At 37.7% G+C, this 14,431-nt stretch overlaps 1 protein-coding gene across 2 annotated transcripts; it reads right to left on the bottom strand.

Annotated features, from left to right (window-relative positions):
* Positions 1–8: 8 nt before the first annotated feature.
* On the bottom strand, positions 9–9,617 carry LOC121776105. Of its 2 annotated transcripts, XM_042173239.1 has the most exons (24): positions 9,265–9,615; positions 4,423–4,640; positions 4,233–4,338; positions 4,042–4,143; positions 3,912–3,971; positions 3,761–3,839; positions 3,526–3,673; positions 3,315–3,438; positions 3,051–3,231; positions 2,933–2,961; positions 2,606–2,754; positions 2,370–2,472; positions 2,169–2,264; positions 2,030–2,085; positions 1,819–1,942; positions 1,667–1,729; positions 1,527–1,586; positions 1,299–1,460; positions 1,139–1,212; positions 967–1,060; positions 742–878; positions 572–652; positions 384–489; positions 9–291 (listed from the first exon to the last, which is right to left on the bottom strand). In XM_042173239.1, exons 1-24 carry the CDS (start codon positions 9,436–9,438, stop codon positions 220–222), a joined length of 2,598 nt encoding a protein of 865 aa, XP_042029173.1. In that variant the 5' UTR covers positions 9,439–9,615; the 3' UTR covers positions 9–219. The 2 variants fall into 2 exon arrangements, with proteins under 2 accessions (XP_042029173.1, XP_042029174.1); XM_042173240.1 differs by lacking the exons at positions 9–291; positions 384–489; positions 572–652; positions 967–1,060 and having other exon boundaries at positions 870–966; positions 9,265–9,617.
* Between the last annotated feature and the right edge of the window lie 4,814 nt (positions 9,618–14,431).

Here is a 14,431-nt window from a genome sequence, read left to right on the forward strand (position 1 = left end):
AATCTTGAGACTGATAAAGAATCAGTTCATATAAACCAACAAAACATCCAACCATTTCTTTTACTGTCACTTTTACACAGAATCAAACAATGCATACCAATTTGAGTTCCTTTCAAAATGGAGTAACATAAAAAATAGTAAAAATGATAATAATTTGACAATGTCAAACTACTCTTGAACCTCTCCAAAAAATAGTGGCAGACGAGAAAAAATTTCCGGTCAATAAGCAGAAGGAACACCCTTGTAAGGATCACCAAATGCTGCGACATTTCCAGGTCGACTGAACACAATCTGGAAAGAAAAGAACATCAGATCGTAAAAAGTTTCAACATTCGTAGCTAATTCTACAAAGATTCAGGAAAAGCAGCTATAAGTTTGTAAACCTGATAGTTTCCTAGTGTACAGGTTTTGAATCCTGCAGCACAATAGTCGAAGTAATACTCCCACGTTCGGATGAACTTGTCGTTGAATCCCAGATCCTTTATTTGACTGCGCACCACAAAATTATCGAAAAAGTCTAGGATTAGGATGGCTTTCTCACTTGAGGCTGAATTTTTTTCTTGATTCTTACCTTTCATTTTTGAGAAAGTTTTCGCGCCAGCATCTGAGTGTCTGGTAGTAATGGATTCCAAAGTCTTCAAGGTGCTCCACACTGCATAAACGTGAAGTGTTAACTTCTTCTCACGTTAAATATGGCCTTGTGCGTAATGAGGTATAACCGTAGACTGTAGTTTTGATTACCAGAATCTCGAGGCAGCAGCCATGGCTGATGTTACTCGGCTTAGTGAAGGCAGGCAACCTCCCGGGAATATATACTCTTTGATGAAGTCTGAACTACACCTATATTCATCGTACCTCTCATCTGGTATCGATATGAACTGACAAACACAGCATTGCACATACTTCAACTAATAGAATCATGGCACTAGTAGTGATGTAAGCGCGTGGTTTCTCCACCGGACTGACCTGAAGAACGAGAAGGCCATTTATTGCTAACACAGATTCACAGCACCGGAAAAACTCTTCCATAAACTCATGACCTACAGCTTCTAACATCTCACTGCACTTACCAAATTCTGCCATAAATATCAATGTCATAAACACTCCTATTCGAAAAAAATGAAGAAACAAAACTTACCATGATATTATCCTGTCATATTTCACATTGTTTGGCAACTGTCTGTAGTCAGACAGAAGGAATTTTATGTGATCCTGATGCAATATTTCATATATGTATTGTAAAGAAATTTCATATAACTTGAATAAATAAACTGTTTTCAGATAAGAGTTATTAAAACCTGCAGGCCGGCTTCCTTTACTTTGAGTTCAGCGTATTGCAGCTGCTGTTCGGATAAGGTGATACCGGTGTATTTGCAGCCGGTTCTTTTAACGACTTCAATTGCTAAAGTTCCCCAACCGCACCCGATCTCCAAAATGTGATCATCCTTGCTGATCTTTGCCTATGATCAAATAAAATCACCTTTGAAATATCCATTTTTCTAGATTGAAGCAATTAAAAAAGTCACCTTTTCAATTAGAAGAGAAATTTTCCTGAGCTGAGCAATCTTTAGGTCTTCACCTTCAGACTATCAAGATAATCAGAAGGGATCAGCAACATTAGGTGTATATTTCTTAAAAATAAAGATAAGAAGAGCACTCTCTTCACCTTAAATATTGCACAGGAATATGTCATTGTTACGTCCAGAAAGAGCGAGAAGAGTTCGTTGCTCTGGCAAACAACACAGACAAATTTGTGATCCGCGTTAAGTAGACTGTATGAGCAAAGCTGGAAGACAAGATTTTCTAGTACACACTTACTAAGTCATAATGCCTTGAGATATTACGCCTTGCCTGAGTTACTGTGTTCTGTCTCGACACGTGCTGGAAAAAATATTTTGCAGAAGCAACGGCTGATGTGAAGAGCATCGGTGTCCACCATCCTCTACAAGCGTGCAAGGTCAAATTTACCGTACAGTTATTGGAAAAAATCACATCATACGAACACATAAAATCTGTTTCACGTTATTACCTTTTGTTATTCGGCTGTGCAGTTGAAGTATTCAAATCTCTATTCGCGATAAACAACTGCAAAATGGAATTCGGGTTAGCTGAAAATGTTATAATTAGATCTGGCAACATTGAAGATAAATTTGGATTCATTTCCTCACCATGAAAAGGTTGAGCAAACCTTCATTCTTATCAACAAAAGAGAAGTCACCATTAATGTATGCATCAGCTAGGCCTAAATCTGCTTCTTTTGCAACCTAAACAAGACAACCATAAAACGATTCATCGCTGTACAATTATACTTGAATATGATCTCCGATGCACAAATTGTATTCCAAGACACAAATAAAATACATTACTACCTTCCAATAAAAGTGTGGAGTATGAACTCTCAAAGTCACTTTCAAGAAGCTCCCTTTCCTGCTGCCTTCAAAGGTGTACATAGTACCTCCGATCTCCAATAATCTGTCGCAGCACGTGTAATAATGTTACACTCTACAAACAGGTTAAACAAAAACATAATTGGATGAAAAATTTCCTTTTTCTAAATACACTAATGGAAAAGACAAGAAGAAAGAGTATTGCATCTGCAACTTACGTTAGGCTGCCCGTAGCTATAAGACGTTCAAGAAACCTAGTAACAAGATAACGCGCCCCCGTTTCAAGCCAAGAAGGTACCATGTATTTGGGGTTGCTCTTTAGAATACAATTTTTTCTAAGCAAGCCATTGGCAGCATTTATTCCTGCCTGTTATAAGACTTAAAAGGTTAAGCTTACAATCCATGATCAACTCTTCTAATGAATTCAATTCAAAATGATGTATTAATACATGAAAAGGATTCTAAATATTCTTAAATGTTAGGCAAAATCTGTCACTTTTTCTTAAATCTATGAAGATAGCTGTGTGCTTTAGTCATGCACGTACCTTTAGTCCATCCTCGTGAAAGCCATAGCCTGAGAGAACAATACGAAGAAACAACATAAGTATATAATGGGAGTAGATGGCGTCGTGCATGAGCAGTGAAAACGGCTTTTCTATGCACCTTGATATGCTCCACAGAACCATATCCTTCTCTTCCCTTGTATGAGATCTAGCTGAGATGAAGCTTTTGATGCAGCAACGGACGGAATGGGGTGGCCGGTCGACCACTTCAGCAGCGTGTGTTGAGGTGTGGAAGGCGGGTTGAGCGTCACCAGATAAGGTAGGCCCTTCTCCTCAATGTTCTACACAAAATGAAAAAAACGAAACTTTTACAACATCAGCACCGGCAGAAGGGACAACGGGAAACATCCATGACGAAGGTGACCTGTAGAATGTTGAGCCAATATGTGACACAAACTTTGTCATTGATGGATCCAAGAAAGTTCCAAGCGCTCCATGCTGCCGGGTTTTTGGGCATTAGACTTATGTCGCGGTGAAGGTAAATGTCACTGCTCATCAAGGTCAGAGAACGAATTTACGGTTTAGAATAACAAGCATGAGAGACAGACAGCGAGAGAAAGGTTTCGATGGAACACCTATAGGCATACTGAAAAGCACCAAGTATTCTTCGTTCATCAAACGTCGCCTGCTCTCCTAACATCTTCAGAGCATCCGGAGCATGAGCACCGATTATGCACCCATCATACGCTTCTTCAGAGCCGTCCTTGGTCCTTACAACGCAGCCTGAAACTCTCAATCACATCAAAATTGAAATTCATATAGTAGCATGAAACATGACGAAAAAATATCAATAGAAGACTGAGTACTCACCCTCATCATTTCCTGAAATCGAACATACTTCAGCGTTGGTTCTTAATTCACAACCTCTACTTTCAAGCACTTTCTTCATCTATGGCAACAAATTCATCTCAGAATCTCAACAATAAGAATACGAAAACAGAGAGAGATGTCGAAATACTACCTTATTGACATAAGTTTGTGAACGCCACTTCACAGTAAGCCATTGAGGGCGGCCAAAGAGCTGCACAACGCTTCATTAGCTCAACGAATGCCAGCCCAAATCGGAAGAAAACATGAATTATCAAGCATACCTGCAGAAGATGGTGGTTTCGACAAAATGAAAGTATGGAATATGCAGAGAAGCTCATCACTCCTTCGGAAGAGCACGACCAGATCGAGCCACAGATTGGAATCTAATCAGACGGTTGAAAACACACATAACCAAACTGCTGCCATCAAATCCACACATAATAACAACATAAAAATATCCAAATCATCTCACAAGATAGGCCTTTTGGAAGAGCTCAGAGTAACCACGTGATTGCACAAAGCTCCCAAGTGTCTGACTCCTATCGACGTCTGGATTGTTTTCAAGATCTTCGAGGTAACTGCAATAGTTCGGGAACATATGTACTTACGGAGATCAGCAAAAAACACGAGCGTAAGTGTGAGGTGTGAAGCGTAGTAATTACTCGAGCACATCAGTCTTGAACTTGATGATTTCTCTGATCATATTCCAAAAGTAGGGATTCAACACATTCTTCTTCTGTGCAAATAATCCAGAGAGAGCGCCACGACAGCCCCATTCGCAGCCTCGGCCATTGTCTAAGCTGACTGAGAACGACATGTCCGAGAGCTCCATCTCAACTCCAAGATTCTCAAAGAATTCCATCATGTTTGGATAGGTAACCTGTTAAATGTCTCACCCTATTAAGCTTTGATAAACTGTTGTTGATTTCAATTGTTTCATGAAAATGTTGTTGATCTTGATCAACTAGAATTCTTGAACAATGTGAAATCGTAACTCATCATGTTTTATGCATCAGAGATTTACTCCAAAACAGTTAGCTACACATCATGCACATTTCTAAATTTCAAGAACTATAAGAGAGCAATGGAAAACTGAAACTCTTATTTTTTCGAGCAAAAAGAGGTTACATATAGCAACATTTATGTAATTTAACTTCAAAATCATGATGAGATTACATAATTCAACTTAATTTGTTTGTCATGTTGTATCTCATTGTAATTTGTTAGAGTAGCTAAATAAAAATATAATATATGAGGAATGATATGCTACATATCTTATGTGAGTACCGATCCCGTTTGACGCAAGTTTAATATTGATCGTTTCGATTTATTTATTTAGTTTGATTCTAATACATTAAAAACTGTTATTGAAATTTTTAATTTCACAAAATTCATAAAAATCCAAGCTTGATTTGTTATTTTATTAATTTATTTAAAATTATAGAGAAAACAAGCAAATTGAGCTTTGATTTTTATAATTTTTATGAAATTAAAGATTTCAATAACAGTTTTTAATATATTAGAATCCAACTAAATATATAAATCGAAACAAACAACGTTAAACGCGCGTCAAACGGAATCGGTGCTAAAATAAGGAGCTCACATAAGGCATGTAGCTTATCATTTCTCGTCACAATGATAACATGGAAATAATACATGTACAAAATTATTCTTGATGAAGTTATTTAAATATAATTAAAAATAAAAAACGTTTCTTGATTAACTTTTTGCTACACAATTTAACATTTAAATTGAGTGCACAATTTTCGCAAGGTTAAATCGTAGAGTGTGCATATGGTACAAGGGTAAATTTCTCATGGATATTTTTTACTTTTTAGATTTGGCTAGAATAAGGTGTTCACACTATTTATTATTTCAATAATCAACACTAATATCAATTATTAAATTAAATAATTATTAACCAAATTATTATCCCATCCATTTTTGAAAAGTATGAACTTTCTAACTTTAGAATTGTTAAACAACACATTTTTCTTACACAACTTATATCATTACACTACACTAACACTATTTAACATATCTTTATTTCTCTCTTACTTTATCAATTATACTAAAACCTGTGTTGTAGGGAGTATAAATTCTATTACGAACGTTCTTAAATCCAATGGTCGAATTTAATAAAATATCTGTTAAAAACTGTATGGACCACATGAAAATGATAGTAATTTTGAAAAAGAGTAAATCCTAAAAGCCCAAAGATTATTGGCCCATATGTAACAGTAAAGTACAAAGCTACAGCCACGCAAATGATAACGACTGCAGTCCATTGTCCACCCCATTGCTTAGCTGACATTTCCCCCTTAATAATAATTCATGCGACTTCCTATTTCTTAATTGAATGCAAAGTACTGTTTTTATATATATTTCACAAAATATAATATCGGTCTTAAATAAAATTTATAAAACCATAAACCCATGTATAAAATAACAAAAATAAAACAGTTTGATTAAAACTATAAACATGTTTCGATAGGGACTTTTGTACCACTTAAAAGCGATAGCTACTTTTAGCGTAATTTTTTTTAAAACTAAGTTCCTTCGCAACGCTGGCTCTTATCCGTCGCATCTCTTCACTATTCATGGGCCCTACTGTACTTTTCATCTCATCTCTTAACTAAGAGACAACACCTGCAATCCTCCATCTCTTAACCGTCTCTTAACCATCTCATCCCTTAGCTATTCATTCAATTTCATTTTTTATTTTTTTTTCCAACAAATTCTATTAATAAAAAACACACTTCATTAAATAAAATAAAAATACAACTTAAAATTTAAAAAAATAAAAAAAACACATAATTAAAATCCTTAAAAAAATAAAAATTACATAATTTAAAATATAATTTTATAGAAATTAAAAAAACTACTCCGCCGGCGAATCATCCCCCGAAGGCGGTGGCGGTGCACTCAAGCTACCTGGAGGCGGAATACCAATTTGTCTTGCCATATACTCAATTCCGGCAAGATGGGCTTGATATTGTGGAGGCGTCATGCGGGAAGTGTCCGCCATCGTGGCGGTCAAGTACATGGACAATAGGGTGTTCGAGCCCGAGACCGGGCCCGAGCCCACCTGGCTTGATTCGCCTCGGCCCCTCCTCCCTCTAGCCACCTTCGCCGCCTTGGTCCTTTGCGGCCGACGGCACCCACGGGAGGAGCCCCCTGCATCGGTGGTCGTGCCCCCAGCCTCTTATGAGGCGATGCCTGACCCGCCCTCAATAGACGAGTATTGGCCTCCCGACGTTTGCTTCGTGCGCTTCGAGCTCGAGCCCTGGCTGGACTGGACACCGTCGGCCCACCTTCAACGTCTTTGACGGCCTCCCAAATATCGACATGTTTGAATTCTTTGCCGTTGTCGTCAATGAAGACTCGCAAAGCCGCTCTCATAATGTCGGCTCCACTGGCTCCGCTTTGGTATTGAGCTGCTTCATTCTTGTAGATGCCGCAAATTTTTTTGACATCTCTGTCGACGCGGTCAAAATGACTGCGGAGCATCTTCAGGGTACGGCGGCGGGACCGAGCCGGCTTGTTCTTTTTGTAGGCGGCAGTGACCTTTTCCCAAAATACTTGCGGGTTTGTTGATTCCCGATGATGGGATCGTACGAGACGCTGACCCAAGCGTTGAACAGAGTCATCGTGTCTGCTCGGCTGTATGGATGACGGCCTATATCCTCCTCCTCCTCGGTCGCCTCCTCCTCTTCTTCCACGACGTCGAATGCGCGACCCCTGGAGCTTCCACCGCCACATCCTCCTTCTGGATTGGGTTCATCCGGAAAATCCTCCCTAATTTGGGATAATCCATGTGATTGCGCATACATCGGGGCGGAGGGACGAGGGTATGCATCCACATCAAAATAGGGTGGTTGGTACGCCGGCGGCGTCGACGAGCCTTGGGTGCCCGGCGTCGACGAACCGGAACCGGCAGCACCCAAGACATTGTACATGCCCCCCCAGTCGCCAAACGCGTTCAAGTCATATCCGCCGGAGCCGCCCTCGTTTCCGTCGCTGGACATTTTTTAGATGAAAATTGGAGATGTGAGATGAAAATTGGAGAGTAAAGAGAGATGATTTGAGAAGAATATATGTGTGTCTGTGTGTATAAAATGAGGATGAAAGAGGAGTATTTATAGAGTAAAAAAAGAAAAAAAAATTAAAAAAAGCAAAATACCGTTGAAAACTGTAAAAAACGGTAACATTACCATTTATATTTATTTAATTTTTTTAATTAAACTCGATTTTTAAAAAAAAATGATTTATTGCATCAGCATGACGACGCCCACTCGCGGGCCGGTGAGTGGACGTCACGCCTAGCACCAGCGCGCGCCAACCGTCCCTCCGGGACGAAACACCCGTCGACACGAGACCGAGACGCATCCATGCAACATCTTCTTGCTGCCGTCTCGTCTCTCCGAGACGAGATAGAGACCGCAACGAGACGCGTTGCGAATGCTTTAAGGTAAAAGAAGTCACATCATTGTCTCCAATTGTAAAATAAATGTACTTCAAAAAGCTAATTTACAAGACACAAAAGACGTGTGCTACAATGCTAGTGAACTTTTTCCTAACCTATAAGTAAACCAAGGATTATAAGAGTCCTCAAATCACTCTACAAATGTACTAGTACTACTGACAAATCATGCCAACATGATTAAGTTTGTTCTCACTAGTCACTAATATGCAATATACGATATTGTTTCCTAGGACCTTTTCAATTATATGGTGGTAGAATAATCACTTCCCTCCGTTCCCTCAATCATAGTAGAGGTGAAATTTTTAAGAAATTGATATTTAATGTGTTGTAAATAGATAAAAAATTAAAAGAGAGAAAAAAATGGAGAGAATAAAGTAAGAGAGTGAGAAAAAAAGAGGGAACTTTCCAAATAGAAAAATGACTCAACTATGAGAGAACGAAGGGAGTACTTCAATCGAAACATTAATTAGCCTATGTATCAATTTACATATTCAAAGTCCATAAAAAAATTGTGAACTTATTTAATCTGACGTTCTAGTTGGATTTCGTCCGACACTTTATAACACAAATACTCCATCATCCCCCAATATCTATTCCACCTTTTTATTTTAAGACGATTTTTATTAAATGACTCATTTTATTTTTCACATTTTATATAAATAGATCTAAACATTTTACTATAAAATACTAGTACTACTTAGTATATAAATTAACGTTGAACATATATTCTATTAATTTTTTTTATCAAATTTTAATTATATATTGAGGGAGTACTAATTTTTCGAGTAGACATTAAATCAAATATTTAGCGATATTTTCCCTTAATCTGGCTTTTATGAAACTTACAAAAGCTTGTCCGAAATGTCGGTAAATCCAAAACTACATTTGTTATTTTTTGGAGCAAAAATGCCAAAATCTTATGTTAACGTAATTCTATTCCAAAATCCGATCTTTCCTTGTATAAATTGGACTAAACCTACAAAAAAAAAATTAAATTATCGAGTAGAAAATGACTTACTCGATTGAAAACCATAAATCCGAGGTCAAGAGAAGTTGCATCAACATCAATGGTCTTGGCATGGCCGCCTAAGTAATTTTCCTTCTCATAGAGCACCACCTCCACGCCGCCCTCCGCCGCCACATACGCCGCCACTAGCCCACTCACGCCGCCTCCTACCACCGCCACTCTCATCTTCCACCTTAGATATATTGTCTTCAAATCTCAATTTAAGTGCATTACACTTTGTAACAAGAGAGTAGAAGAAGAAGAAGAAGGTAGAAAGAAATAGTTGGAGGGAATTTCGTTATCACAACACCAATTTTACAGATAAGGTTTTATATTTGCAAGGAATGCAAGTGCCCACTATTTTCTGTCTTATTTGTAAATTGCTATATATATTGGCCTATTGAATTTATGCAAATTTTAATTTACAATTTGTTATCTAATTATCTCGATTTAAAAAATGTGTATATTTGTGCATTTCTGCATATACGGCTATATTTGCACACAATGAGTGCTCAATTTTGGAGTATTTATTGCGATCATGTGGACTTTAGGTACATATTTATATTGGCATGTTAGAATGTTCCTATATAGGTAGCATTAAGGTCCTATTGCCCCCTTAGGCCATGTTTAGTTGGCGGGAAAGTAAAGTAGGCGAGAAAAATGATTCCTGGGAAAATGAATCCCGGGAATATGATTTCTAATAACTTTACTTTCACGTGTTTGGAAAATATCAAGATTTGAAAGTATATATATTTGATTTAAACACTAAACTAAAAATATACTTATCATTTTTTATTTATAAAAAATAATAATACATATTATTTAATAAATTATTAATTACAAATGATAATAATTATATTATATTATTTTATTTATTATTACGGTGAATAGTTTAAATATGGATTATACATCATAATATATAATAATATAATAATAAATAAGATTATTATTATTATTATTATTATTATTATTATTATTATTATTATTATTATTATTATTATTATTATCATTATATTTACTTAATTTTTAACTGAATAAATTTTATAATTTAAAATTTCACTACAATTTTATTGTTAATTACTAATTTATAAATTAATAATAATAATTATTATTATATTTAATTATTTAATAAATTAATATTATTATTATGATAATAAAAATAAAAATAAATATTAATAATGTAGTTATAATTATGATAATTTGAATTATAGTTATTTATTATCCTGAAATTAAGTATGGTTTATACTTTTAAATTATTTTTAAAACATTGTAATAAATAATAACAATAATGATGATGATGATGATAATAATAATAATAATAATAATAATAATAATAAAACAGTATTATATTGCATTTAATATGTAAGAATCCTAAAACTGGAAAAAAGAATACCTAAGAAAAGTTAGGATTCAGAATCCTGAAAAATTGTACTAACATTCCTTGTTTCAGGATTTTGATTACTTTCCCAATTTAATTAAAAACGGAAATAAACACAGGAATTTAAAATTTAAGGAATTAGATTACTTTCCCAGACAGAATCCTGGCAACCAAACATGGCCTTAGTGTTAAGTTCCTACTTAATATCAATCATTATTAGGCATATTCTGTACATTATGCAGGTATAATTGTAAAACAACACTGAATCACAAACGGAAGGAGCGAGAATTAAGCGGGATTTTCAATCGACCTTCCATCTACTCACTCTCTGTCTCACTTCAACCGTCTCACTCCTCAACCCACGATTCAATTTCGTCTTCCCTAATTCCCCCCAATTTCCAAACCCTTGCGTCGATTTTCGCCGTTAAATCAACCTCCCGTGCCGTTTCACAGTCGAAACGTCTCCCCCTCCGCGCGCGACCATCAAGTTCAAGGCGACAACAAGGTAGGGTTTAAATGGTTCAATTTTTGATAATACCCACTGTTAATTGCCGATTTTCACCACCGACACACCACCTAGTGGTCGATTTAATGTTTTCTCGCAAACAATATCACGGTTTTCAAACACGTTTTGGTCCATATTTTCGAAAATCATGAAATCATGTGCATTTTTTTAGGGTTCTGTCCATCATTGAAGTTTGTAGTTAATTACTGGTTTACAATTGTGTATTGGGCGATTCTGTAGAGGAAATGTTATTGGGTTTTGATTTTTGTTCGTCTCACAGATCCATGATAAGGCTCATTTCATGCATCGGTTTAAGGGTGAAATACATGCTACTTGATCGGTTTATCGCGCAAAACAAGTGTTAAATGTGCAGAAATACCACTTAACCAAGGCAGCAAGGCCGAACTGATCAAGCAAGTACAAAAGGCGATAAAAGGCCAAGAATCGAGGGGGTTGATCAAGGGGGAGCAATCAAGCAGTTAGGTAGGGACCGCTGGCTTTGGAAGAAGAACACGTGAGGAAATGAGCTGGATATTGCGCACCATTCTGTTATCAAGGACGATGTTCTAGAAGGGGACACGTGCTGGAATATGAGACGCAAGGACGGAGCTGAGTCACGAATCTGTTACCAAAAAGCATCGTCATTCTCGAAGAACAGCACGTAGCAATCAATGAGTCGCTCACTCTCAGAATGAGTGAATATTCCCTGTCAAGATCGTTATCCAGCTGGCGGCCGAATCGAGCTTATAAATAGAAGGTGTGCCACCACAAGAAGGCATCCGAGACTTTACTTTCCGTCTAATTTAGCTTAGCTTAGTTATTTAGCGTAGTTAAGCTCTCTAGCTTAGTTTAGTTTAGCTCTCTAGCTTAGTTTATTTCAGTTCTCTAGCTTAGTTAGATAGCTTAGTTTAAAGGGCGACCGAAAGGGAGCGCTGCAGAATACTCATTTCTGTTAGCGTTATCTTAAGTTTCCCGCTGAGATTTTTCTCAGTTTTTACCGCTTTCTTAGATTCCAAAGTGTTAGCTTAGTTTAAATTTCACGTTGTACTCAGTTTTTAGTTTAATCAAAGTTATTTTCGCTTTTAATCCGCGCATTTACTTTTCTGTTATTACCTGCAATTCACTTGATCCAGTAGTTAAATTTCCATTGATAAAGCTAGCTAGTTTAATTCTGTCTAGATTAAAACTGACAAACGGTAGGAAGGAGAATAATTTTTGGTTTATTTACTTGCTTGCAATTACAATGTATATTACATGACTTTATAGGCCTATAATCCCTCCAATATGGTAAACCTAGATTGTGGGATCCTACCATATATTAGGTAATGTATTAATTACTAATCAATCTTCCTAATTATTGTAAATCATTCCTTGATCTTTGGTATATCTTCCAACACTCCCCCTCAAGTTAAGTGATGGGATTTCCAATGCTTAACTTGTCTAATACTTCTCTGAAGGACTTTGAATTTACTGCCTTAGTTAATATGTCAGCCAGCTGATCTTCGGAGTTGACAAACGGTAGCTCGACAATTTTAGCTTCAATGTTCTCTTTTATGAAATGTCGATCCACCTCCACGTGCTTCATCCTATCATGTTGAACTGGATTTTCTGAAATGTTGATCGCAGCTTCGTTATCACAAAATAGTCTGCACAGTTGTGGCGAGTGGAGACCAAGTTCAGTCAAGAGTCTTTTCAACCATAATACTTCAGTGAGACCACTTTTTATGCCTCGGAATTCTGCCTCCGCACTTGATAAAGCGACCACTTTCTGTTTCTTACTTCTCCAAGTAACAAGGTTCCCTCCTACAAAGGTGAAGTACCCGGCGGTTGATTTTCTGTCATTTGGGTTCCCGGCCCAATCTGCATCAGTGAATCCATGTACCTCCAAGTGACCGTGTTTTTCAAACAGCACTCCATGGTCTGCCGTTCCTTTCAAGTATCGAACGATCCTTAAGGCTGCTTCCCAATGATCTTCCTGTGGTGAGTGCATAAACTGGCTAACCACACCTACAGCATATGCTATGTCCGGACGGGTGTGTGAGAGATAGATAAGTTTCCCTACCAAACGCTGATATCTCCCCCTGTCAGTGAGTTTTCCTCCTTCACGTATCTGCAACCCATGATTTTGCACCATTGGAGTGTCGGCTGGCTTACAGTCTATCATTCCAACTTCTGTTAGCAGATCGAGCACATATTTCTTCTGATTTATGAAAATTCCTCGGTTTGATCTTAAGACTTCAATCCCCAAAAAATATTTGAGAAGACCTAGGTCCTTCATTTCGCACTCCGTGAACAAGTTCTTCCTCAATTCACCTATCTTCTCTTCATCGTCTCCCGTTATGATTATGTCGTCAACATAAATGACGAGACACGTGATCTTTCCATTCTTCCTTTTGAGGAACAGCGTATGATCCGAGTTGCTCTGCTTGTACCCATATTTCTTCATCACTTCGGTAAACCTGCCGAACCATGCTCTCGGGGACTGCTTTAGTCCATACAATATTCTTTTCAACTTGCATACTTCTCCATTCCGAAATTCACCAGCGAATCCTGCGGGAGGGACCATGTATACTAGTTTTGGCAGCTCACCGTGTAGGAACGCATTTGTGACATCAAACTGGCGGAGGGGCCAGTCCCGGTTGGCTGCGATCGAGAACAGCACACGCACTGTATTGATTTTTGCCACTGGAGAGAAGGTTTCGGCGTAATCGACCCCATATGTTTGAGTATATTCATTTGCTACTAGGCGAGCTTTATATCGATCAATCTAACCGTTTGGTCTTTGTTTGATTATGAATACCCATCTACATCCCACGGCTCTTACCCCTTCAGGTAGCTTCCCTTTCACCCAAGTATCATTTCTCATCAAAGCTTTCATTTCGGTGAGCATGGCTTCCCTCCAGTATTTGCACTTCATTGCTTCTTCGGATGTCTGTGGTATCTCCTGTTCGTCATACAGGGCAGCCTCGAATGCTCGGGCCATTTTACTCAGATTGCCTTGAACAAAGTTAGCCACTCCATATCTGTTTTTCTTGCCGATCCTCTCCGGGGAGTATCTCTTTGGGGAACACCTCGATTGCTCCGTAGAGGAATAATATATCTCCCTGTGTCACCATCTATAGTATTCTCCTCTTCTGCATTGTTAGAATCAACTGTAGCATTTTCCTCAGAGTTTGGTTCCGGACATACCTCGGATATTGGCTGAGGAGAGTCAAGTGAACATGGTTGAGGAGACTCGGGTGAGGCGTGCTCGGCGGCAGTAACAACTGACTCTGGTAGATCCTCAATTGAGTGGC

The sequence above is a fragment of the Salvia splendens genome, chromosome 18, assembly GCF_004379255.2.
Source record: "Salvia splendens isolate huo1 chromosome 18, SspV2, whole genome shotgun sequence".
In the NCBI taxonomy this organism is placed as follows: Eukaryota; Viridiplantae; Streptophyta; class Magnoliopsida; order Lamiales; family Lamiaceae; genus Salvia; species Salvia splendens.

Excerpts from the sequence above, each read along its gene's own strand:
- LOC121776105 (XM_042173239.1), bottom strand. The coding sequence starts at position 9,438 with ATGAGAGTGGCGGTGGTAGGAGGCGGCGTGAGTGGGCTAGTGGCGGCG. Across the intron at positions 3,840-3,911 it reads CACAAACTTATGTCAATAAG|ATGAAGAAAGTGCTTGAAAG; the intron begins GTAGTATTTCGA and ends TTGTTGCCATAG. Across the intron at positions 2,086-2,168 it reads GTTTGCTCAACCTTTTCATG|TTGTTTATCGCGAATAGAGA; the intron begins GTGAGGAAATGA and ends TCCATTTTGCAG.